The 26,644-nt window shown below is 47.9% G+C and overlaps 1 protein-coding gene and 1 long non-coding RNA gene across 2 annotated transcripts in view; one reads left to right on the top strand and one right to left on the bottom strand.

Moving 5' to 3' along the window:
- Nucleotides 1-1,133: 1,133 nt before the first annotated feature.
- Nucleotides 1,134-26,644, top strand: part of LOC116433179 (uncharacterized) — a 42,451-nt gene continuing 16,940 nt past the window's right edge. The window contains exons 1-2 of the long non-coding RNA XR_004236247.1: nucleotides 1,134-1,264; nucleotides 1,458-2,038. This is a non-coding gene — a long non-coding RNA (uncharacterized LOC116433179). The remainder of the gene's footprint in view (nucleotides 1,265-1,457; nucleotides 2,039-26,644) is intronic.
- Nucleotides 8,311-19,146, bottom strand: LOC116433175 (muscle segmentation homeobox protein Drop). Its single transcript, XM_031990971.2, has 3 exons — nucleotides 17,943-19,146; nucleotides 11,849-12,030; nucleotides 8,311-9,950 (listed from the first exon to the last, which is right to left on the bottom strand). The coding sequence occupies exons 1-3, from the start codon at nucleotides 18,802-18,804 to the stop codon at nucleotides 9,732-9,734; spliced, it is 1,263 nt and encodes a 420-aa protein (XP_031846831.1). The 5' UTR covers nucleotides 18,805-19,146; the 3' UTR covers nucleotides 8,311-9,731.

Here is a 26,644-nt window from a genome sequence, read left to right as displayed (position 1 = left end):
CCGAAGGAATAAGGACTCCCGTGCGCGACGTAAATCAGAAGTAAATTGATATAATATTCAAAGGAACTGCGGTGGTAAATCAATCGACCGGGCAACCTTGATTCGTTAGAATTCACGAAACGTTATTACACGGAAATATCTAATAATTATTCGTTATCGTTTAATTATCTCCCAGCCCTCCCGTATACTGTAATTTAACGCCTGCTCGATTGCAGTCTATAAATTAATTAAAAAAATCGGCCGTTTAAAGAACCGATACCGGAATACATTAATGGTCGAATAATTTTCCATATTTTATTCCGCGGTTTGAATTCCATTTTGCCGCACGTGTTCGTCACCCGTTGCCCACGCGAAACGGTACCAATTATATAAATCACGAGCGCGCCTACCATTTTCTATACGCGGCGGAGGAATTTCACCGCGAGAAAGCGGCGTATCGTTAATGGTATTCTTTAAGCTTCAATAAAATTTTGCAAATCGCGTTCCCGGCAGACGTAATTGACCGTCGACGGGTCGGATCGGCTATTATAATGGACGCGCACGTCGATAGTGCCGCGTACGCTCGCGTGCACGTACACGCGATCGGCCGTCCAACACGCAGCACGGCGCCGAAATAATCTGCAATCTGTATCCTCGCGTGTTTTCTGCCACGCGGTTTATCGCGATCATTAATACACCCTCCGTGGAAGGAATTTATCGGCAGATAATTAATTTTGTTGCATAACGCCGCCTTTAATCGGTCATTAAGCCCCGGCCGCGGCGGAGGCGCTTTAATTCGACAACGGGTCCCGTTTTACTCGGACCGATATCGACGCGAGCTAGGAAACCGTTATTTTATTAACAGTCTTAAAATATTGCCCAGCGACAAAGACCAATGGCGTCTATGTTTCACTTCGTTCGCCAGGATTTCAGGATAATCGAATGCGATACGTCAGATGAAATGCCGTTCGAACGTTCGAATCGTTTATTAACGTATGCTCATTAGTATTAGCTGTGCAAATTCATTCGATGTCTTCAGAGTCAACTGGCTTTAATTGTTTTAAATTTAAATAAGTTTTCAATAATCGCCATCTGTGTTTACATCGGGTCATGTGATCTTTTCAGCGATGCGTATAACCTCAAAAATCAGTGCCGAACAGTGTTCAAGGTGGTTACTGATAGAATGAGTATTAGACAACGTGTTTGGTATGTAAATGTTTTGAAAAGTGAAAATGATGAAGTCATACGGAAAGTGATGTGTTTTTGGAAACATGTAAGACACTCGGTGAGTCATTTAACTTAGATTACAATACTCTATCCGATTTGGGCAATTGTAAAAGGTGATAGACAGGTTAATCATTCAAAGACAAGAATAGTTGTAGATGTTGGAAGATTCTTTGAATTAACTAATTAGGAAAGCTCTTTGATTTCTGTTGTAGCGTCTTGCAGATATTCAAGTTACTTACCTTTACTTTCAGACGTCCTTACACGGCCATCGAGTTCTTTCCTTGACCTGCTGTCCATCGGAGTGCACGATCTTATGGGACACAGTCGATTTTCTAGGATTGTCACCTTCACACAAACATTCGATAGTGTTCAATGATTTGTATACTTTCCAGAAACGAGCTCGGAAGTTCCGTTGCACGACGATAAAAACATTCTTCCCGTTTAATTGAAGAGCACGCCACGCTTTCTCCGCCACATGAACAGCCATGTTGGTTTACCGGTCACGTGACGGAGACCAGTGTAAACAAAACAGATCGAAACTATTAACTTGCCGCCGTTGCGTCATGTGATCGTAAAGTCAATGTGGCAGCGCGCGCAGATGGAAAGGTATTTTGTGTTCTGTAATCAAGTGAAAGAGGCGCGTTAAATGTTGCGTAACAGAAGTTTTGAACTCGTTTCGACAAATTACATAAGGAATTTGAGGTAATTAGATGTACGCGTGAACCGGACAGTCCTAGAAAATCGTGTCTGTGTGTGTTGTGACGAAGATCATCAACATTGCCTGAACGTCACTCCAGGAGTTCAAAAGAACAAAGCTGCGAAGCTGTTCAGGGTGAGCTCTTAATATTTTCAACATTACCTTGTTAATAAAATCTCCAAATATTTCTGTTTTACAATTTCGTCCTAATACAACGACCAAACAAATTTCTCTTGAAATATGCATGCATAATACTGAAGAATAAATCACTTCACGTCTTACCACAATTAGGTTAGAACAGACAACAAGACTCTTTGTACTGCGCTTGCTCTATTTGACGCTTTCAGTTGACCTCACTGTTAAATTAAAACTGATTTCTTTCGTATACACAAAACAGATTTTTCTTTTAACACGTTGAATGCCTTGGGGGTCATCGGTGACCCTCAACCAAATTGAATTACTATAGTTCACTCAATGAAACGATGATTATTTGGAAACATTTCTATATTACAAATAATGTTACTTAATTTCGTGACATTCAGCTAGAAGAACGTGCAACAATAATAATTCAATTCAATCAAATGATTTAATATCATTTTTTCCATTTTGCGTATTTTGCTTAAGAAAATCGTGCGGCATTCAACGTGTTAAATAAAAAAATAAAAAACTAAAGTTGCCAAATTATTATAAATGAACAATGTAGACTTAAATGTTTTAACGAAATTCCAAGTTTCTTTTAATCAGTCTAAAATCCACATAGCCTGTTCTAAAATATTTTATACTCAATACGCAACGAATAATCAGGAAGAATTTCCAAAGTAATCTGTGAAAATACTTTTCGGGAACATCGTTCTAAAATTGTACATCATTAAATTCGCATTCCGTCGAGCAGCCCAACACAAGATTAGCGGATCAGATGCTGGGATCTAAATCGGTACAAAACTCCGTTTAGAGACCACGTCGCAGCGGCTGTAGGTAAATCATCTTATCGGTAATTAAGCGGTGGGTGCTGCACAACGAGGTCTGTCGCGCGATCGGCCGCAAAACTAACGAGTGTGCTCGAGGTTCCTCGAGTCGCGCGAGCCCTCTTGTAATTACGTAATTATTCGAATCGCGAGAGGCCATCTCGCTGTTCGACCGTTATCGACCGGCCGGCCGAGCAAATTCCTGGAATCTCGGCGTCGTGACCCGTATTACAATAAATTTCATGCGGTGCCGCTCGTGAAATACCACCCTCCCGCCGCGTCTACCCCCTTTCTCGCCGCGATCGGCCAGCTTATTAACACTTTGCCCATCGGAATACCATTAATGCGCTTCTTAATGATCGTGTCTCACGAGAAAGTAGCTAAACAATCTTCCTTGAACCCCTCGACTTTGATTTTTACAAGCACCCTCTAATTTCTTAGTTTATGAAGGCAAATCCGTGGTTGACAATTATTCGCATTAAATTTGAAAGTAGAGCGATGTACCTAGAAGTAGTATATTTCAAAATATGTTTAGAGAAATTAGTATGTATGAAACTGAATGGATCTGGAGTGAGCTATGTCGATAGTCATTAAGAACTTCTACATTATAAGGATCAAAGTCAATAAAAGATTATTGAATTATATTGGTAAGCACGATATATTGGTTTATGGTTGTATTATACTCTATGTCAAATAATTATTATTGTATAGGTAAATTATAAAGTCCGTAAGAAGGGGAATTACTTATCTGTGCAATTGTCAGACAGGGAACGATCAGGATAATGATTTTTCAGCCGAGAATCCGACAATAACTCGGAGCAGTTTTAAAGAAGCTCGTGAACTGAACGAGCGACTTGTCGACGATTCTTTTCGGCTAGAATCCGGGCCCCGGTTATCTCGCACGAAAATAATCTCGCTGGAGGAAACCTTCGGGAGTCGCGCGTGAAACGAACGACCGAACCGGACGAGTTGTTCGTCGTTAGGGCTAACAAGCTGCCTGGTAGCCGATACCGGGCCCCGTTGTCGGGGGCAAACAACGGCCATCGACTAATTGTACGATTTAAATTCTGATAGGTATTATGGCAGCCGAACTGCTGGAGAAGAATTCCACGAGCTGTAGTGTACAGTAGATAGCTGCACGAAAATTAAGCTGAAAATATATGCAACTAGAGAAATGTATTCAAGTCTTCTATAAAATCATCTAATTTATTAGTGATAGCTGATCTAGTTCTTCCGAGTTGTTGAATCTTCTCAGTGATCAGTCGGTTGCATTGAACCCCTTATTATTACGATTCTATTATGACTCTAATTTAATTACGAATCAAACTTCTCCCTATTCTGTTTTCCATAATTTCCAATATTTTCAAATACCACAACTATTGAAGTTCTACTGGGTTGCTTGAACGATAGAACTCTTCTGCCTCTACATTTCCTATTATCTAGTTTCTGTTTAGTTTCTATATTAACTTGGAACAAACATTCAAAGGACTTCGATTAAGAATTCAAGAATCTCGGTAGCAAACGAAGTTAAAACCGTCGTAATGAAAGCCACGCTGCAGCAAGGGGTTCTACGAACAATACACCCTCTCGGAGCTACCAAAATCCAATTGTTCCGAGTATCTGACGCTATCCAGGTATCAGGATGCATGCTGACAATAGCAGCAGCCGCGCAGAAGGCACAGAATAATCGGTAGACGCGGCTAATTAGTCGACGGCCGGTAAGCGCGCACCTGTAACGACGGAAACGGACAAAATTCCCGGGCATTTGCTTATCGATCGAGCGTGTAGGTCGATTTTTCCCCCCGTGGTCCATTCACGGGGCCCGGAGATAATGCGGCATTAAGCTGAACGGATGATGCGCGTCCGTGGGTCGCAGTTAGGCCTAACAAGCGGGAGCCGGTAGCCTAGGCGATATCATCTGATTGATGTTATCTGGTTACATAAAACGGCGAGCAAAACAGGTAACCGGGCAATCTCTAGTGACCGGCGACTAATTACGCGATTAAAATTCAAGCGTACCGAGCGGAAGGCCGGAGATGACTGGTTGGAAACGGGGGAGCCGAAGGAGTACTGATAAGGTGGGCGATAGGAGCGCGGCCGTGTTCCTCGTTCATCAAACGGAGAAATTAAAATGTCCGCCGCGCCCTCGTTTGATTGATCTTTACCTCCTCGCAATTACCCCGAGGCTCCCGGACAATATTCTCTGATTAAGAAATATGAGTGTACAACAGAGAAATGATGTGTCCAGCTGTAAACTGGATTCCAGAAACAGAATGAGCGGCATCATTGGCCAACGTGAAAGTTTCAAAGATCAAGATTTAGTGATCGAAGAAGGAAGAAACGAAGTAGACGTTTAGGTAGTCGGTTGTGTTCGGTTAATTTTCTGTGGCTGTTCAAGGGGTTGATCAATGAACACTGATTTAGAATAGGACTGATTCTCAACCCTCGCTTCTCCCCTAGACTCGACAACTTTTATTAATCCCGTCGATTGTAACTGGTATCGCTTACAAGAAGTCGGTCTCCATCCACCCCAACAAATCATGGGAGGTATTTAACTACTCGATTAGCAGTGACAGTCCTCGTTTAACGTCGAGCGGCGGATAGGGGTGAAAGGGTCCGATTAGGGTGCCGCTAGAAGGGTGATGGAATGGAGAGCTGGTTAAAAAGGGAAAGGGTATGAAAGGACTGGAGAAATTGAACCAGCAACGCAACAGCCGTTGCCAAGCCGAAGATTAAACAATTCATATTCTCCGACGGTCGAGCCAATTCTATTGACGAAAAGAAGCGTGGTGCCCAATCGAAGGAACGATCGAAGCCGCTGTATCTCGATTCAAACGAAGACCCGAAGTGCAACCGTAAGATTCTTAAACGCAACTCTTCGATGGCATGGAGATTACGGGAGAGAGCAGCGGAGCTGGCCAATTACAAGGAGATTTCACGGAACCGTCGGAGGAACGGTGAGTCGCGCGTGATAAGATAACAATAAGAAATTAGCTGGCGATCGGTATGGTAGGGGGCCGAAAGGGAGAGGGAAAAGGATGCGGAATAGGGAAGAAAAAGGAAGAGAGGCCGAGGGGTTTGAGGAGCGGACGGGCCACCAGACGAAAAAATTCGGAATATTTATGCTCGGTATTATTAGCGTACGTCGGCGATATCTCGGTGGGCATCGCTAATTAGGCCGCGCGAACGGCGCTCGAGCCTTTCGGCAAACAGTGCTGGCTACTGTCTTTAAAGGTTCTCCACGGGTGCAATCAAGATGGTGGCGCCGGCCGCCCGGGGCGGGTCGATTCCGAAACTAATTGCCACGGCTAATTTATTCCCGCGACATGTACGCACAGAGACGCCATTCTCGGCTACCGCGTAATCGTCGCGACGTAATCGCGGGTACGCGAGCGAGAGTGACACCGAAAACGGGCAGACGCACGGTGGGAGGGGATGTTCACCCCGTCTCGCTGATGGCCATCGACGGGTCTGCGCGACCGTGGAACCGTACCCTGACACGGGACTCGTGCCTTTCGATCGTGCACTGTCGTGTTCTCAGGCTCTTCTTTCGGGTTAGTGTACGGAAGATTTGACAATGGCAGGGTTTTGTTGGATTACGAATGTTTGCGAAATTATTTATTAATATTGGTAGCACAATGTTTGAATTGAAGACCTACGTGAAATGTAGATGTAGAGTTTGAAATTAATTTAGGGTTGCTGAAAAGGAGGTAGGAATTACTACTATCTCAACTGTAAATTAATTAACAGATTCTGAAGCTGTGTGTTATGTATTATGGCTTTGTTAACGAGCTGAAAATGGGTTGCTGAACCGTAGAATACTTGTTGCGCGCAGTACACTTTTTTCAAACTATATAACTGGTAAACTGTAAATTGGTTCTCGAAATGCAGAGTAGATAATATCTTCACTAATTCGTTGAGTGGGATTCCTAAAGCCCAGTCTTCTTATTGCACCGTAGATTTGCTAATGAGATGAAGATAAGTATCTCGAGTGTAATCGTTGAACCTCGAAATGGTTCTTTAACTGAAGAACACTCGCAGAGTCGTAGATTATTTCAATTATTTCGTTATCAGCTGCGACTAGTAAAACTTTTGTTCGCTTTACGAGTGAAATAAGTTGAATAAATTCGTATGAATTGAAGACGAACGTAGGAAACGCAGATCGAATCATTCGGTGGGAGCAATGACGTAAGCACGGCCTGAACTACACCTCGCTTGTGCTAAATGTGAAAAAAAGTTACGTAAACATAGATACAGAAATGTTTCCATTCACAGCAATGAAATAAATATCCGCTAGGAAAAAAGAAGATAGGCTCGCATTTGCAAGGACGGCGTATTATCTTGATAAGAGCTGTCCGGATCACTCTATTATTCATTAGAGATATTCAGGAAATTCTGGTTTCGCAAAAACGTCCACGGTCTAACGACACCGTGACAGAAATAAACCGATGTGAAATGGAACGTTACAAGCGATCCTAAACGTTTCAAACGGTCCCGTGGCCGGTGTAAAAGTAAAAGGAACTCGGTGTGAATTGGATGGATTGTTGTTGATTGGTGGGCCACGATTGTCGAACTTGTTAGAGGAGATCAAAGAAAAGTTCGCCGGGTTCTCTTCGCGTTACGTCATCAATGCGCCCATTCAAATAGACACGATTGCGAGAGCGCCCGAGCTCTGATTAGCTGGCGTCCGAAGCGAGGCCCGGACGAATCCAGTTAGAAGCTAAGAAAGACAAATTGTCGACCGTTACCGGGAACACGTGATTCCCCGATCCTCGATCGATCCTCCCCTCCCGCCCGAAAATTGGTCCAAAAAACTCGCTATCTTCGGCCCCATCGAATATCTTGAACTCATTAACTCGTGGACCCTAAACCCGTACTTTATTCGGACGTTACGGTGGATTATTAGCCATTAACGAGCGAATAAATTCGTTCGATTTATCGGCGATCGGGCCGGAGGGAACATCGATTCGTTTAATTGCCGCGGATAATTTATTCCGACTTTCTAATCGCGGGCCAATACGGAAACGGCGGATAGCCAGAACAGGTGAATCAACGTCGGAGCTTTTCAATTAGCGGAACGTCCCGCGGATCCTCATTGACACAATGTCCGATGACAGACGGCAATTAACGCGATTTACAAGCGCCCGAACGAGCCCCCCGGAGCACCTTTAAATATTTCTGGCTTCCGTAGACAACTGGACATTCTACTATTCCCATTTGAAACTGTTCGATACCTTAAACGTTCAATATTGTAAATACTTCTATACCAAACATTTCACTACAAACACTAATATCATCAACAATTTATATGCAGTAAGTATACCCAGAAGTTAAAAAAATTAGTCTAGTGAAATCTCCAACAAAAACTCTACTGGATCTTAAGTGAAACATCTGCATTTGCATAATCAGCTTTCAAAATTCAATCGGACGTTATTCACAGGATACTTATAACGGGTCGTCGCGGGGATCGCTGGGTGTCGGGTGTCACAGCATTAAGAATCAACAGTGGTTTCATTCGTTACTTGCGATTTATTAAATAGACTCTTCTACTCTGTCGGCGACGGTTTTACATTTATACAAAATTGGAAAACGGCACGCGGCGGGTTTCCGATCCCGCCGTTGCCAATCTTACCGCTACACGCTCGTCGTACGCTCGAGCACACGTATTTACAGGGCTACGGTTCGCAATTCGATCCGGGAACGACGATATTTACACGGTATGTACAAGGCTTAATTGGCACAGATTCACGACTCGCGTTCTCCAGGGACGCGTCACAGATCATTCTCCCTCCTACGGGCGCACACCGATCGGAAGTTGTGCCCGCTCGCCACGGAATTTCCGACTCACTCGACAGGAAAGTCTGAGAACTCGAATCGATATCGCGGAACACCGCCGAGCCATGTCGACGATCGTGTGTCCCTATCGGCGCACGCCAGAGTTCGACTCCTCTGTCTGTGGTAGCTAACTTTGGTCCAGTTCTTCGAGAATTCGGCTCCCTTCCACCTTGACTTCGCCTATTCCGCTTCTTCCTTTCGGTCCATATTAAACAGCCTGGATAAAAATCCTTCGTCCCTTTTCTTCTATACACATCTATCTTTCACCAATCCTCTTTTCTCAATCCTCTTCAGGCTCGCTCTTAATATTTCCGCTCCTCTCACAGGAGAACTCAATTCTAGAATACTCTTCACTCCTCCATTCATTCCATATTTGGTCCAGTCCTCTACTTCTCTGCTCACAGACACATTCCACTCTCCGCTTATCTAATGCTCCTCGTAGAAAGCATCCTCTGCTTCGCCTCTTCGTCTACTCGATCATTCTTACCCCACTCTATTCGCAATATTTCTCTTCCACTCGCGAATCTTGCTGTTCGACCTCTCATCGAAGCAGCGTCTACTATCGTTCGTCGACTGCGATCACGAAGAGACACGATCCTCGATCCATCTCGTTACCCATACTCTCTACTACGGGGCATTCGTCGCTACAGCCCCGACCAGTTCCAACCTTCCGTAAACACGGTCCTTTTGATAGGCACAGCCTCGTTCAGCCCGATCGCTCAATCGAGTCATCGTCGAGCAGGAACGATTCCTCGAAGCGGTATCACATCTACGAAGGTTCATCGGCGTTTCTACGAACGTCTGCCTCGGCTGGTCCAGCCGCGGAGCCAAGTTCACCGCGGCCCTCGTCGGACGCATACCAACGTACTCCCTCTCGTCAACGTTTTCGTCCCATTCACAGGCACAGCCTTTGGTCGACCGATTGCTCATCGGCGAACAATTCCTCCCGGAGCGGAATTGTTTCTTTGGAGGGGATCGGCACGGTTCACTACCGGTCGCTGCGAGGCTCCACCGTCCCCCGGCTGCTTTCATTCTCTGGACGGGTGCTGAGAGATCGGATGATGCGGCGTCAGACCGGGATGAGACAGCATTCCGACCGGGTAGAGGCTCGCCGGTGCCAGCAGGCCCGGATGCGAGCCGTACAGCGCTGTGTGGTGTTGCCTCACCGCTGACATTCTCAGCTTCTCGATCTCCGCTTCCTGCATCCGCTTCGCCTTCGCCCGCCGATTTTGGAACCAGATCTTCACCTGCAACAATCGGACAACGCGGATTTGTATTTGACCGGCTGATGGGTTCGATTAGTTTCGTTATAGTGCCAACGGCGATATTTTGTCAGCCGCGCTTGCGAAACGCGACGACGATGTATACGTTCGTGTTTATTCGCGTCGCGAAATGTGTATTGATGTATATTCAAGGTTAATTCTGTAATGTTCCCTTGTGAATTTCTCACGTATAATACTGGGGGTACTGAGACTCGTTTTGACAGATTAGGAAGTTTTATAGAGATTTAGCTTTGATTCACTCTTGCCTTCTTTTTAGACTTCAGTGTCTTAGATTTGTAACTCCTTTTCTATGGACTGACTATTAGCCTCTATTTTAGCTCCTAGCTGTTGAAAACTAAGGTATGATGGAATAGGAATCCTAAAGTGCCTATATATTTCCTCCGTTGCTTAAAGAACATGAATCTAACCGAAGATCAGAGGTCCGCGGCTCTCCGTTCTAAAATTTTCTCCAACCTACCATCCTCTATCTTCCTAAGATCGTCACCTCGTTTACCTCCACTCACTCTCGAAGCATTTTTCACCGTTCTTTCGTCGTCTAAAAGCTCCGCGTCTCGATTCTGTCGGGCGTCCCGTGCCGCCGAGCTCCGGGAACGAATTTGCCAAGAGTTAATACACCGAGGGCGTCTCGGGCGACAATGGTCGCGTAAAACGAATCGTTTCGTTGACGGACACGCGGGTGAAACGACGTCCGGAGGACCCGGTCAACGGCAACGAGAGTCCGCCGGGTAGAGATAATTGGTCGATCATCGCGGGCCCATTGTCGGGCGGGTTTCAAGCAATTTGTAGTCTATTAATAAAATTACCGTGTTTCTTCGCCAGCAGCGACGGATACTGCACGCTTACGCGCGCTAATTACCCCGCATCTGGCGAGATCTGTTAAGTGCGGGACCCTTGACTCGTGAACTGAACGCGAACGCGCATGCGCGGTGAGAATAAAGAGAACCGGCCAGCCAGTCGGTTAACGCCGCAGCTAAATGAGAAACGTTGATCGTAAAACGTAATTCTGGAGATTCACCGGCACCGTTGAAAACTACGGCCGATAATAAACTGTGGGCCTCGGGGGCTCGAGGCACTGTGAAACGTGCCGGGTGGCTTCGAAATCCGGCTCTGTGGGAAAACCCCGGGAAATCACTGTAGGCGACGGACGCTTCTAACTGTAAACGTTTTTCCTGAATTTTAGTGGAGAATGATTTTCAGGTGAAAAGGATTGTCAACTCTAGAACTATCGGGCACCTACGTTGATTTTTTCACATTTTTCTGTGGGAACACCAAGAGTAGGCATTGGAATTTCGATTGACTTGTCATTCAGTTTGCGTGTTAGCAAATCAATATCTCCAGGAATTTCTCGGAGAATCTATCATTTCAATAATCGCAACAGATGATTTCGTAACAGAGGGATAAGTTTTTTGCATCGATATCGTAGTTAAAGTGTTAAAAAGTAGGTTAAGAACAGAAGGAATTCTTTTCTCGAGACGTTACAAAAAGAAGATTCTGCAGAGTAATCGTATAGTATGAAGAAACTCGAATGAATCATTTCAAGTATCGCGTGTACACGATATTCCGAAGTTACGAACGCGATCCAGCGGAGCTGTCCGAATGACTGAAAATATCTTCAGAAAATAAAATTCTTTACAGATCGTTCGGTACAGAAAAACTGAAGTATTTCGGGCAACAGATGTCTACATTTTAAGCTTCGAAAGGTCACTGTCAATACCAAAAAATGCGAACATCCGACTGCCGCATCAAAATACACGAGGCCCCGGTTTAATATGCGCGACAGAATATTTTTCTCAAATTCTCAAGCCTCCGGTTAAACAAAACATGAGAAAGAGGAAACAGGAGAACGGAGGAAACTCGCTCACCTGTGTCTCCGTGAGGTGAAGGGAGGACGAGAACTCGGCCCTCTCGGCGACGCTGAGGTATTGCCTTTCCGTGAACTTCTTCTCGAGCGCCAGCAATTGTTGCGTGGTGAAAGGCGTCCTCGGCTTCCGGTTCGGCTTGTGTTTCCTCAGGTTGCACTTGATCTTGGCCGGTTCCCCGTTCTCTGCAACCGAAAGCGGGCACGGTTCACGCTTGAGGTTCCCTCTGGTTTTCGCGGCCACATTTTTTGTGCTGCTGTGACTTAGGGTATATTTATACTGGAGTTCCGATACTCGATGAGAACGAAGATAGGAAATACACATCTTATTTATTCTATTTTCTTCGATCCTATCGCAGCTTCGATATAAATGTATCCTTATGAAATACCTCAGCATCGGAATACCTCATATAACAGACTACTAGAGCTGTTATTACTCAACCTACTAATTTTTATTCCCAAACGATTAATTATTTTATTTTTACTATGTTATGCAAAAATGTCAATTACCCGAGTATTAGAGTAACACAAGTATCAAAAACCATATTTCAAAACATATTCGAGAAGTTTTTGCATACTCGGTAAAATCTTTCCAAATATCCAAATATTCAGCGACTCAAATAATATTAGTTCTAGTAGTCAGCTTCCAGACCTAATGTCGTATTCGGGTTCCCAGTTAAAAGCACTGTTAGGAAATCATTCGACAACAAGACTAAGGAATACAAGTCGGTCATCCTTTCCCATGTCATTTTCGATACTAACTTCGTTCTAGTCAACACCGTGATACATAACCTATCAAGTACATAAACGAAAGCCTCAGCGGAGGACTCTTGCCCCCAAGCCACTGTGCATCCAGTGATATCCCAACAGTACTAGCTCTAGTTTTCTAGACACGATGTTACAGACGCGACCGAGCGGGTCAGCCGTAGCCCGAAGCTGAACCCCGTCCCGACCGCAACGTCCTGTTTTTGCCGACGCCCGGGATCGTCGGGCAGCACGGCAAGGACTTTTTAAAGGGGTCAATTCATAATTTCCCCGTCGGAACGGCGCCGCAAACTGGCCTCATTACCTTTTTGCCGGCCGACCGCAAGATTCCGGCCGCGAATTGTTGCTCTAACGCTACCGCTTGTATTCATTAGCGAGGATATATCGTCCCGGGGAAAGGTGAGCACCGTGTAATAGCGCCGCCGGACCGTTTTACCCGGCCACCGAATAATTTGCCCCCGCGACCGCCGCGCCGCGCGCTTTTCCAGCCTCCGACGATCCACCGGGCCCCTCGTGGCTCGCATTACACGGACGATTATGGGGGGGCCGTTGTTGCGGCCGACGCGCCCCGCAACGTTTTACCGTGATACGGCGAACGACGAAAAATCGCGGACACCGGGACGGGATGCGTTCTGCTTTTCTTCTGGCGATGCTGAATTGCCCGGGGCTACTGGTACACGAGAGTTATAGGTTGCGGGGGATTTGTAACCTGGTGTCGGTGCTTGTTCTCCTATTATGCTCCGGCGTGCTCGACGTTCAAGAGGTTTCCTGTGTTTTTCTGCTACCGGTTTTGTTATCGTCGCTGGTTCTAGCGGTGTTTGAAATTTTGTAATTAGAGGATGCGTGGAATCTATAATCGAGACGCTCGGGGGCAGAATGTTTCCATTAGAGCCGGCGGAACGGAAAAATTCCTAATTTATCTATTACGCGAAGATACACGATTAATGTTAAAGTTGAGAAGGATGGTAGTTCGTCTGAGTATCAAGGAACTCTTATGATTCACGTACAAGGTTCTCGATTCCATCCCTGTCAAATCAATCATCGCTACGAACGGCGTCTCAGTGCGAGAATCTCCAAGAGAAACCAACGCAAATTGCGAACAGTCCTCGACAAAACTAAATCATCCCGGAGGATCCCGTCTAGGCTGCCGGAGCATCAAGAAGGCTTGTCATACAACAATCCCGAAACAATCGAGCGCGAAACATCGGGATGCAGAGGGCTTCCAGACGGGGCGTACCGGGTATACGGAGATCGCGTCAGAATATATCGGTTATATTCCCCGAGATTTGTCACGAGACAATTGACAGATTTGTAGAAGCGGAGAGGTGAACGGCTCGCGAGACAGGAACGGCGGAGAGAAAGAGAAAGAGAGAAAGATCTCGGGACGAGACAAAAGGCCGAGAGACCTCGTCCGCGGGTCCCGCTTCTGAATTTCAAATTTCAGCTCTCCTCCCCCGTTTCGGAAATCGCGTTCTTCCTGCTCCGGGATTCGCGAGCACGGGCTTCGGGACTGCGAGAGACAGCCACTCTCTTGACGGAGGAGAATCGTCCTTTGTGCATCGATCTCTATTCCTCTGCACGGCTTTCTCTACGGCTCTCCAAGGGTTCCAATTAGTCTCGGTATTCGAGGTTCTCCCTCCCTTTCTCTTCGTCCTCCTCTCACTCTCTCTCTCTCTTCCTCTCTCTTCTCGTTTCCGTTTCGGTTGGGTCGTTCAGGTTTGTTTTCTACGGTTCGCAGCGGCCACCAAAAACGCGGGGCCGCTCGATTTAAATCCGGCTCCCGGCGATCGAGAATGCGCATTCGAAATAATTAGCTGATCTCGCGGAGATACCGCGGAGATGATCCAGAGCGGAGGAGGACCGGCGCGGATCTCTTCTGCGTTGCGTAACGATCCCGACGTCCCGAGCGTTTAGTAAATGATCGCGAGCGATCCCATCGGCCAGTCACCGAGCTCGCGTTTCCGTTCCTTTAATTGATCGATGGGATCGCCTGGTGTATCGCCGCGGCCTTCCTCCTCTCTTTCGTCTGTCTGCGCTGCTCGAGGATACCGGCGCGCGCCGCGAAACGATGGAAATAGCTGGGAAGTTCTTTTTTCTCTTTTTTTTTAACGATCGAGATTGCAAGATAAACGGGAGTAGTTAATGGTGTGATTAAAATCTCGCCATTTTTTATTGCGGATTCCACTGTCAGGATCTCTTAACGATGGACATTGAGCAATAGATACGAAATGATTACAGCTTTATGAGTCTTTGCGGCGAAATTCGTCGACGATCGACATCGCGGAATGGAATATCGTTGATTGCGCGATGAAGAGACTTGGTGTATTGCGAAGATGGGGATTAAATAAATTTCGTGTATGTGAACGGGGACACCGAAGTTCCATCGGTCGCGTTTGTTAAGAAAGAACCGCGCCGAACGCACGATAAACTGGAACGCTCTGATTTATTCGAGCCGATCGCGACCGTTCCGCAGATAGCTACCCCCCAATCGGATCGATTTTCATGCAAATTACTGAAATAATTAGCTGATCCCGCGCAGATATCTGAAACAGTGGCGATTGTGGCTGGGGAAAAAGGCGAGGTGAAATCCCGTTCGTCGGATCCGGGCGCTCTTTGTTGGGTTACGTAAGCTTCTTCATGGACCACGATTTCTAATACGCTCTTATTAGCTGATCGGATCGATAACGAGCACGGCTCGCATGAATTCGCCCCGCGACATTAATAGAAATTTATGTCCTCGGACATGCCCCGTCCAATGATAATTACTCATAAACGTTATACCGTGACAAATCAAGAGAAAATTGAACGCGGATGATTTATGTATCGATTTTCATTTAGGAACGATCGTTCCGAGTGTCGGGAAAAAAGTCTGGTTACCGTGCATAGATACCATTCGATGGAGGATATATTTCGCGTGTTTGCGAGGAGCCTGGTTAGAGGCTGTCGGAGACTATCGCGGTCCTCCGTCGACCCTTTTCGGGAATAGTTAAGGCAGAGAACGGTGCGAAGTTTCAAGGGTTGCGCAATCTGCGGGAGCACCCTTCAGCGGAGAGGCCATATTTCAAAATTACGCGGGTTTCCCCCATATGACTCGTCCCCGGTGAACACCTTCGGGCTCTCTCGCCTGCCAGGCGATTATGGTCAATTGTATTCCGCCCGCGGAGCTCCCTAAATAGCGGCACAGTCAGCCAACAATGATCTATAAATTGATACCGGTATACTGAATCCTCGCTGAAACGCGAAATTACGCATTGTAGCCCGAAAAATAGTGACTGCAGACTAGACGAAAAGTGCACCGCGGCGCCGTTCGCGGTTGGGTAACAAGAATTTAGGTTCGAAGATGAAATATTAACCATTTCGTCGAATTAATGAATAAATCAAGCTGGTCTAAAAATCGTCGCGTTTGATTTACAGGTTCAGTGCAATACAGGAACTGAATGCTAATTGAATTCTTCCTTTCGCGTATCCAGATCTCGGCGTATCAATCTTATTTCGTATGATCGTTGCACTTTCTAAATGGATTTCGATGGATTATTAAGCTACTTTTTGCGGTGTAGCCGTGAACATTAACAAATTCGAGTTTCATTGAAATGAGAGAAATACATGATTTAGTGGAGTTTACGAAACGTTTCTATCTTTGCGTCGCTACAGTTAAAGCGACGTTAGTTGAACGCTCAAGGCCATTGCAGAGTCGTTCCCCCACCATATGGCTCGCTTATCCCCCCCGTGCTACCTATAGGCTCTTTATATCTACGATCTACAGCGTTTCCCGAATTGAAAAAGACGACCGTGGTTCGAGAAACAGGAGGAATGCGAAATTATTTCGAACAATTCAATTACAATAGGGTGCTTTATTCAGAAAAACGAAGATTGACTGTCGACGGATCAGACTGCACGGTTTCAACACCTTTTTTGCAATAATCGTCCATTGTTTCTGTCGCCTGGATTCCGCGGCGGCCCGACAAGAACCGGCCCACTGTTCGTTCGCTCTCGCTGCACGCGTTCGCCGCACTGACGAAGCGAGAAAACTTTGATTGCCTCTTTAACGAGAGAGCCCCGTCGCAATTATCAAGCCGCGACCTCAATAATTAGTGTTAACGATGATTCAATCGGCTCCGAGTCATCCGTCGACGTTCCGAGAACTGCATTCCTTTACCGGTGATTTTAGGTGAGTAGGTTTCGTGTCGCGATTGAATTGCAAATAAACGCCGCCACGGTTTGATCGACAGTCACAATTTATCAATTAGCGCGCGGCCATCGGTTTTCTTTCCCGGGCCGTAACGTATGAAATATCATTCGAGTGCTCAATGATCCCTCGGAAATATTTACTCGACTCCTGAACCGTATAATTGGCCTGGAATTCCGCGACACCGCGATGTCTAATTAATTTTAACTGCCTTTACTAAACCATTACCTTTCTTCTGCCCGCTGGAAAAAGTATCTTCACGTTTATTACGTCACGTTCGTCGCTTCACGTGAATTCAACTTTCATCGACTCTTCGATTATTGACCCGAAAGTGCACGTCTATTTCTCAATATCCCTTTCGTCGTATAAAAATATAACATACTTGAACACCAACAGTTTCATGCGACCAAATTACAAACAAATCCTCTTCTCCAGTTGAATTCACAACAATTGCATCGATCATCCTACAGAATCGGAGGAACTGTCCGTCGCTGAGCAAACTACCGAATCCGAAAAGAACACCAGACAACAAAAAGGATCGCCAACAGCGAAGCCACGGAAACGGGGAAAAAAGTAGCAAAGTTCCCAATGTCTCTGAACCATCTCACCCGGTCGTAAAGAGCAATGCAAGTCCCGGTCGCAGCGGAAATGCTTGAAATCGCCCTTTTGACGGAACGCGAGAATAGCCGCGGGGGGAGAGAGAAGTCGCGGGTTTCTATCAGGGGTCGACCCGACTTCCGTCCAAGCGTGGCCGAGGGGGTTGGCGGGGTGCGACAGCGACGGAGGGTGGCGCGGGGAACGGTCCGCCCAAAAATATCCCCGCGGGGTCGAGAAAAGCGAAGAATGTCGACGCCGTCGGCTTCATTGAACGAACGGTGGCCGCATTCACGATCGGCCCCTGTTCCCTCCTCGAGGGCCGGGGCCAGCCGGCTTAACGAGTTTACAATCGGACCAGTTTCGGGCCTCGGCCCGAAAAGAATCCCACGACGAAGAAATCGCGTGGATTGGCGACCGGCCAGGGTTGCTGGCTCAAAGGCACCGAGCCGGGCGCAGTTGTCGTCGCCCCGGCAAATGGCAAATAGCTGGCCGCGACCGTGCAAAACGAGGAGGATTGCCTGAAGAGGCCAGACAGTAAGACAGTACTCACCGTTTAGCGGCGCGTGATGAGAGAAGTGCGAGGGGAAGAAGCCCGCGGTGGCAGCCGCGGCGGCCGCGGCCGCTGCTGCGGCAGCACCCTGATGACCGCCACCCCAAACCGCTGGATGGAGGCTCGGTGGGATGCCGGAGATGCTACCCAGGCTGGAAAATCCGCCGATGTACGCCGGCGTCGGTCTGACCGGCGTGGGACTGCTCCCGTGATGTTGGTGCTGCAGATCTTCGACGTCGACTAAGCTGTTCTCGTCTTCTTCCTCGATGTCCTCGGTCTCCGAGCACCTGGACCTGGCCTCGTGCGAGCTGCTTCTTGGACTCTGCGAGCCGAAGTCTGGTTGACTGGCTGTAGACACCTTCGGCGACGAGGAACAAGCGACGTCCGACGTTGAAACGGAGTCCGTGGACGTCTGGATGACATAGTCGAGTGTCCTGGGTGTGGACCTCTGGCCAGGCGACTCTATCCTCTCCAATTCGGTTTCGGAGTACCTGGAGATTACTCTAGCGTCGGGGCTTCTGGACTCGCACGCGGTGAACTGGTTTGTCCTCAGATCGTGGATGCTCGGGGATACGGACAGGTACCGCGATCTATAATCACTGGAGTACCTTTGGAGAGCAGCGTTGGTCGCGATCAGGTGTGCGTCCTGTCGGATCGGCGAATAAGCGATCGGCGACGACCTAGGCGACACCGAGGATGTTTCCCGCCTGCTGTCCGGCTTCTTGGTGTCAGCCAAGAGCGCGGCGACGGAGAAGCTCAATCGATGGACCGGCTTCGAGGTCGCCTGGGGCGCTTGAGCCTCGTTTGAGCCTGGACTGGTCGATGGAGGCGTCACCGGGGATGTCATCCTTATTACTGTCATTCTCGGACCGCGCGATTTGACACCCTCGATCAACCGTATTCCTCTTCACTGTGTATCACTGTTATGCTCGCTCCCTCTTCTCCGTCTAGTCTCTCATTATTCTCGTACAAAAAGGGGATCGTTTCTCACAAATCGATTGCGGCAGCTTAGTCTCACTGATAGTCTCTCGCGGCGTGATCGCGAACGAAAAATCCGGAGGACGGCTAGTGGACACGGTCGGTGTCTGTCGCGCGTTTGACAGGTGCCGGGGATCGACGGATCGATGGATCTCCAACCAGCTGACCTGGACTAGCCTCTACTCGACTCGAGCTCTCCGTGTGGACTGACTTTGACCATCGCCGGTCGCGGCGCTCCGACTTTTTCGTTTTGCGGGTGGAGGCGCCGTTCTAGGTGGGGAGGGAGGAGCGGCGGAAGGGAGCAGACGGCCGCCGCCGCTGCCGTTCCACGAAGCAAGACCCACCGGTCCAGGGGTGGGGGTGAGAGTGCGAGAAAGGGGAAATCCAAAAGGGGGCGGGGCCGAGGCGCGGCAGAAGGGGCATGGCGAGCCTGGCCCCGCCCACTCGGCTCGATCGCCGTTGCGGCTCCTAGGCACCCGCTGATTTTTCCCTGACAGGGAGAAGTTTCTGCGTGTCGCGGACGCGACCTCGGCCCTGTCCACAGGGGAGGCACGAGGGGCAGGGATTACCGCGGTGGCTCGAGGAGTGGGGGGATAAGCTACGGCTCCGCGAGACCGAGCGTCGGCGGAGGGGCGCCCGGGGAAGAGATTTTATCGCGCGACTCGCTTCTCTGCATCGGAGACGGTAATGAGCGTAATTGACCAATTAGAGCCGGTGATTAAGACTCAAAAAATGCTGACTCGCGGCCGGAATTTTCGATCGTTCCGCGCCGTTATTGATCCGGCCCCAGCCGCCGGAACGCTCCTTTTACGATCGATGTCGTTTGAATCGTTGAATCCACTGCTGGCAGCTCTCCCTTGGGAGGTTGGTCTTGGGTGGATGTAGGTGTGGAAGAGGTTGCGCTATAAGTGGAGAATTTTATGTACCAACGTGTGAAATATTCTAAAGTCGTTACGTTTTCGAATAATTCTCATGTTATCCGACAATTAAACCTACAGTATTGGTACGTAGATTTAAAGCTGTTCTCGAAGGAAGTCAGTGGGAAAATGACCATTCCAAATTTTAGTTAGCACCAAACAAATATCATCGGTAATCAGAAATGTTGTCTTCGACCAGCGCGAAAGAAAGGAGACTTATATTAGGGGATGAAAGCGGAAATTCGAGAGGGTTGATGGTCCGCCGGCAGAACGTAGCGCACTTTTCCCCCCGGGTTTCGTTGGCCCCGCGCAGCCAGGTATATCGATTCGGTAGTCGAAGCACGGGCTCTCGGGCGCAGAGGCTCGGCCTCTCGGTCGTTCATCCCCCTAAATCGAGCCGTCGAGATTTTCGGGCCGCGCGTCCAGTGGACGCTCGTTTGTTCTGACGGCGCTGAGATCCCATCGTCGCATCCGTCCGTCATATTTACGGTGGCCCCCGTGACGTAGCTCTCTGCTGATAAGCAAAAACAAATGCCTGCCGATAGGGGCTGCCGATAAGCGGGGCCCCGAATAAAACCTCATAGATGCTCTTCCATTTGCGCGGAATTGGCTCCAGCCGTAAATTTCATCGCGCGAACTTCCGCCGTCTCGCGCTGGCACCTCATCCGCCCGGCGAAGGGGATCGATATCTTCGGCTGGAATCGATGGAAACCGTTCCGTTCGTTTCCATCGGCCGTTGTCTTCTATGCCGCGCGACGCGATCTCGCAGGCGGGCTGCGGTGCCCGTGCAAACTCGCACCGCGTATACGTCCGCCTGCAAATTACGGAGATAGCGCGTCGCCCATTTGTTCGCACACTTTCAATGCGACGATCGCGTGGAAAAATTGATAAGCGATTCCTGGTTCTTTGTCAGTGGCACCTTTGATTTCTGCAGCGCTGCAGTATGCTCGGTTTCAATTTTAACGTTGAATCTTGGGAGTTCGGATAATTGGCTGGAGAAATAGAGCAGTTTCTTGATCAGATTTTCAAGTTAATTCCACGCGCTCTTTGTTAGATTTCTTAACGACTTACTGTAAAATCAACTGCAATCTTTTTTCGTATCTAAGATGATCTTATATAGATTACCTTAAAATCTCTGCATTAAAAATCGATTCTTCGATCTCAGTTTTCACCAGTTCCCTTCGATTACTCGCCAAGCCCCTAACAATATACTCTGTCCAGGTCATTCTAACTGTACCCGAGCCACAGACTACTTCAACTGCTTGACCTATCGTCAAACAGTACCGCGCACATAAAATTTCATCTACACCGTGTTTCCATTAAGTACCGATGAACTCGATACTCAGCCAACATGAAAATATCATTCTCTGTAGAAGCAGCAAATATTTCCACGGTACTCAACGATACTTACGTTGCAGCGGTATCCATTCAGCCGTAACAGTTTATTGGACTCACCGTGCACAGGTGGATGGAAGACACTCGTCATCGAGAATGATCACAAAGGGGGTTTATCCGTTCGGCGTTTCTTCCTTAATGGAAAAACTCCGGATTTTCTCGTCCGGCCGAAGCAGGACGGCAATTAATTGTGCCGCGGACGCGGCGACTCGCCGATAACCGAAAGCAAAAGGCCGGGGAGGCCCCGATTGAAGCTGTCGATAGCGCGCGGCGGAATAAAACCTCATAGACGTTTCTTCCATTTGCGCGGAATTGGCTCCAGCAATAAATTTCATCGCGCGAACTTCCCCGGTGCCGTCTCCCGCGCCAGTATACCTCGTTCCCTTTGTCGGTGCTCGATGTAAACTCCCGGGAATTTATGGCGCTAGAAACTGCAGATTAAAACGGTAATTGTACATAGTTTCCCGCGGACAGATCGCTCCGCTTCCCCGGGGAATCGGTTTCGCGAGCGCGTTATCGCCGCGCGTTATGGCTTATTGAATTTTTTTATATCCCCTCGCACCCTCTCGCTGTCGACTTCGGTCGGTAGCCGGTTCTGCGTGCTGAACGCCGAAACTTCGAACCGATAGAATCTCTCTGACAGCTCTGTCGTTTTAGGATTCCTCTTTGAAAAGTTCTTTCGAGATTTTCGTTCTATTTCAGTGATCGACTGGCATATGTATCGATTTGAAGTCAAAATTTTATTCATTGGTTAAATGAAATTGTAGATCACATGATTCGTAACTCGTAGATTCCGTTCTCTACCGCGAGAGAATTGTCTAACTAGTATCGAGAGCTTAAACAGGAAAAAAGAGACACAACACACGGGGTAAATACAAAAGTCTGTGGCACGCGCGTTTTCCATTTCAAATTTCCCATTTTCGTGAAATGTCAAGTACACTTGCACCCGCGGTAAACAGTTTCTGCGATACGTTCTCCTCGTTCTACGGAAGTATGAACGGTAATCATCGGATCACGATTAAAACGCGAAGTTAATTCGCTTCACGGCAAGATGCCGGACAATCGCTCACGTTGCCGTTGCGCGCCGGTTTCATTCCGGTTTAATTCAGCGACTGTTAATGCGACAGTCGCCGTGATCGGTGCGCGAAGGATTAATATTTATCAAATTTGTGTTGCCGGTGATTGACGCCGTTAATATTCTTTCTTCCCCGGTCGGGCAATCAGAACGGCGTTGGTCAATCGCTCGAAATCACGATAGCAATAAAGCAGCTCGTAAAGCGGTTATAAACCGAGCACTTCGCTATCTTTCGTTAGCGGAGCCATTACGCTTTACAGACCATCGACTTCTGTGCTCGCTAATAGATAACTGTAAGCTTTGATTACACAATAATAGTTCGATCCCAAGCGAGTCTCGTATCGCGTCCCGTGAAAATGCGGACGCGTCCGCGCGTCAGATCCAATCGGGTTCTAGCGATCGGCCGAGGAACTGTCGCGTCGAGGTTAATTCGACGTCTAATCCCGCGCGTCGCCGGAAACGGACTGGCGCAAATGATTTCCGCGAACCGACAAAAATCAGCGAAAATTTCCGAACACCTCGAAACAAGTATTTAGAAAGGAAATCGAATGGGAACTAGATCAGCGCTCACGTGTCCCGCGCGCGATATAAATATTTACGAACCTTTTAATAGAGCTCCCGTCTGCCATTATATTCGAAAATATTGGCTGAATTATTCCGTGTGACGTTTACGACCCTATTAGAATTAGTAAATCAATGAGCAGCCATTGTACGATAATTGCGCAGACTTTCACTATATTCTCAGAGCGATCAGTGCCTTCTACACGGTGGTTGGAAAGTAATTGCTACCTTGTACCGCGCTGTTTAACGCGTTCCCTGTTTAATGCATCTCGCGGTGTACTTAAAATCCACGTAACTTCCGTTACATAAAACTCTTTTTTACACAGAGAAATTCTTTTTTCCCTGTTTTAATCAGCCCGTACAGTTCGAACGTTCGAGTCTCGCTCGAGTTATCGTTACGTAAATGCTTCGTCGAACCTTTCCATCTGCAAAACAGCTCCTATATCCTTGAATATAAACAATTTAACCGATACAAACTGATTTACATTATATTACAACGAAATTCGAATAATCGCGACATTCCAAGCGACGAGTATTGTTCAGTTTAAACGGAGCTCCGCATTAATTCGAGCCCGATCCCATCGCCAATCGTCTCTGCATGCGAGACGACGCTCGTCGCTGGCAATCAGGCGCCCCTGACGTCACGGCGTCGCGTCGCGTCGCGTCGCGTCGCAGGAAACGGGTGTTTTCTATTACGGCCGCGCGAACCGGGCGAGAAAAAATCGAGAAGGAAGGGGGTGGTGCGCGCGCGTTATTAAACATCGGCTACCCAATAATTAAGGGGAACGCGAGCGAGATCGGGAGATGCGGCTGGCAGCGCATAGAGAGGGATGGGCCAATTTGGATGGTTACCAAGGCAAACGATACGTTAAATAGATAGGACGGCCAGCGGTGGGGAAGCCGACATAATGAGGACCACCCGCTAGCTCCGCAAGACCTACTCGGTACACGTACACGGTGTGTCACCGAGTTTCGCCTGCCCTTTTCGCTCGATCGTCGCTGCTCGCCACTCTATACCGCCGCCATAACACTTGCCCTGATTTATTTCCCAAAAACTCCAGCCGTCAAACGCCTCTTCGCACCTTCCAAGGTTGAAGTACATCTAACCAGTCACTTTTCTACCGAATAAAACAGATGAAATCAGACTGCAAAGTCTGCCGATAGTTAAACAGTCTGCAATTCTCTAATTGGTAACCTTTGTTCGAAGTTCCTCGTCCCGGGGCGTGTAATGAAGTTCTCTGGGAAAACTTCGCCAGGAAAGAATAAAGAAACTCGCGCGTGAAGTTTAATCAACCAGGGAATCTTCGCGTCCGAGGAAACTTGGTCGAATCGCAGACTTTGTGTTTCCTTTTCTCCGTATTCCACGAATCTTGCTTCATCCACTAACTACCAGCTTCTTTAATAAGGCATACAAATGTTTATTTCATTCTCTCGCAGACAGCGTAATTTGAAATTACTTTTATTCATTTAATATCAGGCTGCGATTATTTCGCGAGATTGCGACCGTGCGAAATTTATGGGGACATCGATGTTAATCTTCAGGAATCGGGGATTGGGCGCAGACACTTGTTGGATCCGGGCTACATTAATTTTCCCAGGGCATCCGGGAACAGTGTAATGATAACAATTTTCTTGAATCCCGACGCCGACTGTGCTCCGCGTACACGGCGAACGTGATTTATGCCGGTCCGCGTACGAGCGAAGGAGACTGACTTCCTGGACGTGTACGATCTGGACACCCTGTACACATAAACGACAAAGTGCCACGTCGCGGCCGTTAATTATTAGCACGCCGCTATATTGAGCATGAAAACACTATTTCTTTCGTCCGGGGGAGATTCAAGTCAAATTGGCGTTAAAATTGCAATCACGGTGGTCCGTCCCCAACGCGGCCCCTCCCCCGCCCGCCCTGCCCCCTTATTCCACCCCATCTGACGGCCGCTCTCTCGGTGTTCCACGCTTCCTCCCGTTCACGGAATTAGATCGTCTATTCTCAGAGGACTTCCACACGCCGGACATATCTAGCTGAGAGCCGTTTAGAGGGATAATTTCTCCCCGTGAAAAAGGAACGGCTGGGGTGTCGAGCGCGCAAAGCGTTTGTGATTGATCGCGCGCACGATAATTTACGTCGTCGTTTCGACAAATCCTATTAGCGGGGACAGTGAAGGGTCGCCGCGCCCGCGAATCGTCCGCGGCGATTTGTATCTACGCGCATTCTCCGACGTTTTGCGGAACGTGCGCTCGTGTGGAATATTTTTCCTTAGGTTTTCGGGGGTTGAGGTTCGAAAGCTTCTCCGGCTTCGGTGTTCCGATTTTTCAGCGTTAATAGTGTACCGTGAAATATTATTCTTTGGATTCTTGGGGGGCTGGAACTTCAAAAGTTATCTAGTTTCCAATCTTCCATCGTAAAGTCTGCCTATTCGCGTGAAGTATTATTCTTTGGACTTTTGGAGGGTTGAAGCTTTAGAACTTCCAAGTTCACAATTTTCCATTGCAAATACTGTATTCACGAGATATTGCTCGAATTTGTAGAGAGTTGAAATTCTAAGATTCCAAATTACTAATTTCCCACCTCAGATACACTAGTCCAAATTTTGCAACATTAATTACAGCTTGAGATTTCTTTCTCCAAAGAGATCCTTTTGCCCCGCAAGAAACAGATATTTCATTTCTTAAGAAATCCCACAGAATTGAAAGCTGGACGCTCCATAAATTTCTCCGGGGCACAATTCTCCATTCCTCGAGAGATTTCTCAACCGGATCTCGTCAGCGAAATCCCTTGGTTTCTTAATCTCGAGACCGAAGGGCGCGCGGATCGCACAATCGAGAGAGGAATCCGCAAGGCGACCGAGATCGAACGCGCGCCGCGTCGCCGTGTCACCCTCGAAAATGAAACTTTACGAGGCGCCGTTTCTCTTCGATTGGTTCCAGTTCGGGCGGAACGTCCAGGGCGTTTCGACTTAAACGAGAGCTCGTCCCACGTCGCGAGCAACACGATCGCCGATGGCGATCCGCTCGATCCGATTCCCCGGTCCGATCGCGGGACCGCGACCGTCGAGTCGAGGGTGGCTCGTTTGTTTCAGATTTCTGCTGGGAAGCTCTCCGTTCCTCCCAGTATATTTCCCGTGGCCAATAATTGAATATTGGAACTCGAATAGCGCGGTTGGCGGCTACGAGTGGTCAATGGTTGGACATGGAGACAGATAGAGGGGGTTGTTCCTATTCTATCGAAGTCAATTCATTGTCAAGTTTAAGCTAACTAAGTAGAATCAAATTTCAACGCGTATAATTTCCATGCTGACTAATCTTAACGAACGACGATATAACGTAACGTGCAATTTATTATATTTACAATGTATAAACGACATTTCAACCTGCCCTTTTTATTCCGTCCATCATTTATCAGCATCATCTATATCTTCATTTGATCCTCTTGTTCAAATTACATTCCCTCCATTCAACGCAAGTTTCTGCGATAAAAGGACACTTTACAAACAATATCTAGCACAGACTCCGTATACCCGTCCAATCAACTTCTGTGACATCGCGGGCGGGCCGATAATTCAAGGAAATAAATTCATACAACCCCTGCGCAGCGTAAAACAAAAAGGAACGATAATCCCTTTGAAAGGTTCGACACAGGGCCCTGAAAAGTCTGCGTTCGCCTCTGTCCAGGGGGTGTCTGATGGGGAACGCGGGGCAGAACCGTCGGTGGGAGTCGCGCGGGGGATGGCTAGGGTTCGGTGGAGTGGGCCGGCGACACAGCCAAAGGCGAA

The sequence above is a fragment of the Nomia melanderi genome, chromosome 2, assembly GCF_051020985.1.
Source record: "Nomia melanderi isolate GNS246 chromosome 2, iyNomMela1, whole genome shotgun sequence".
NCBI classification, from domain to species: Eukaryota; Metazoa; Arthropoda; class Insecta; order Hymenoptera; family Halictidae; genus Nomia; species Nomia melanderi.
The sequence above is the reverse complement of the archived record's forward strand: the minus strand, read 5'-3'. Positions and strand labels throughout refer to the sequence as shown.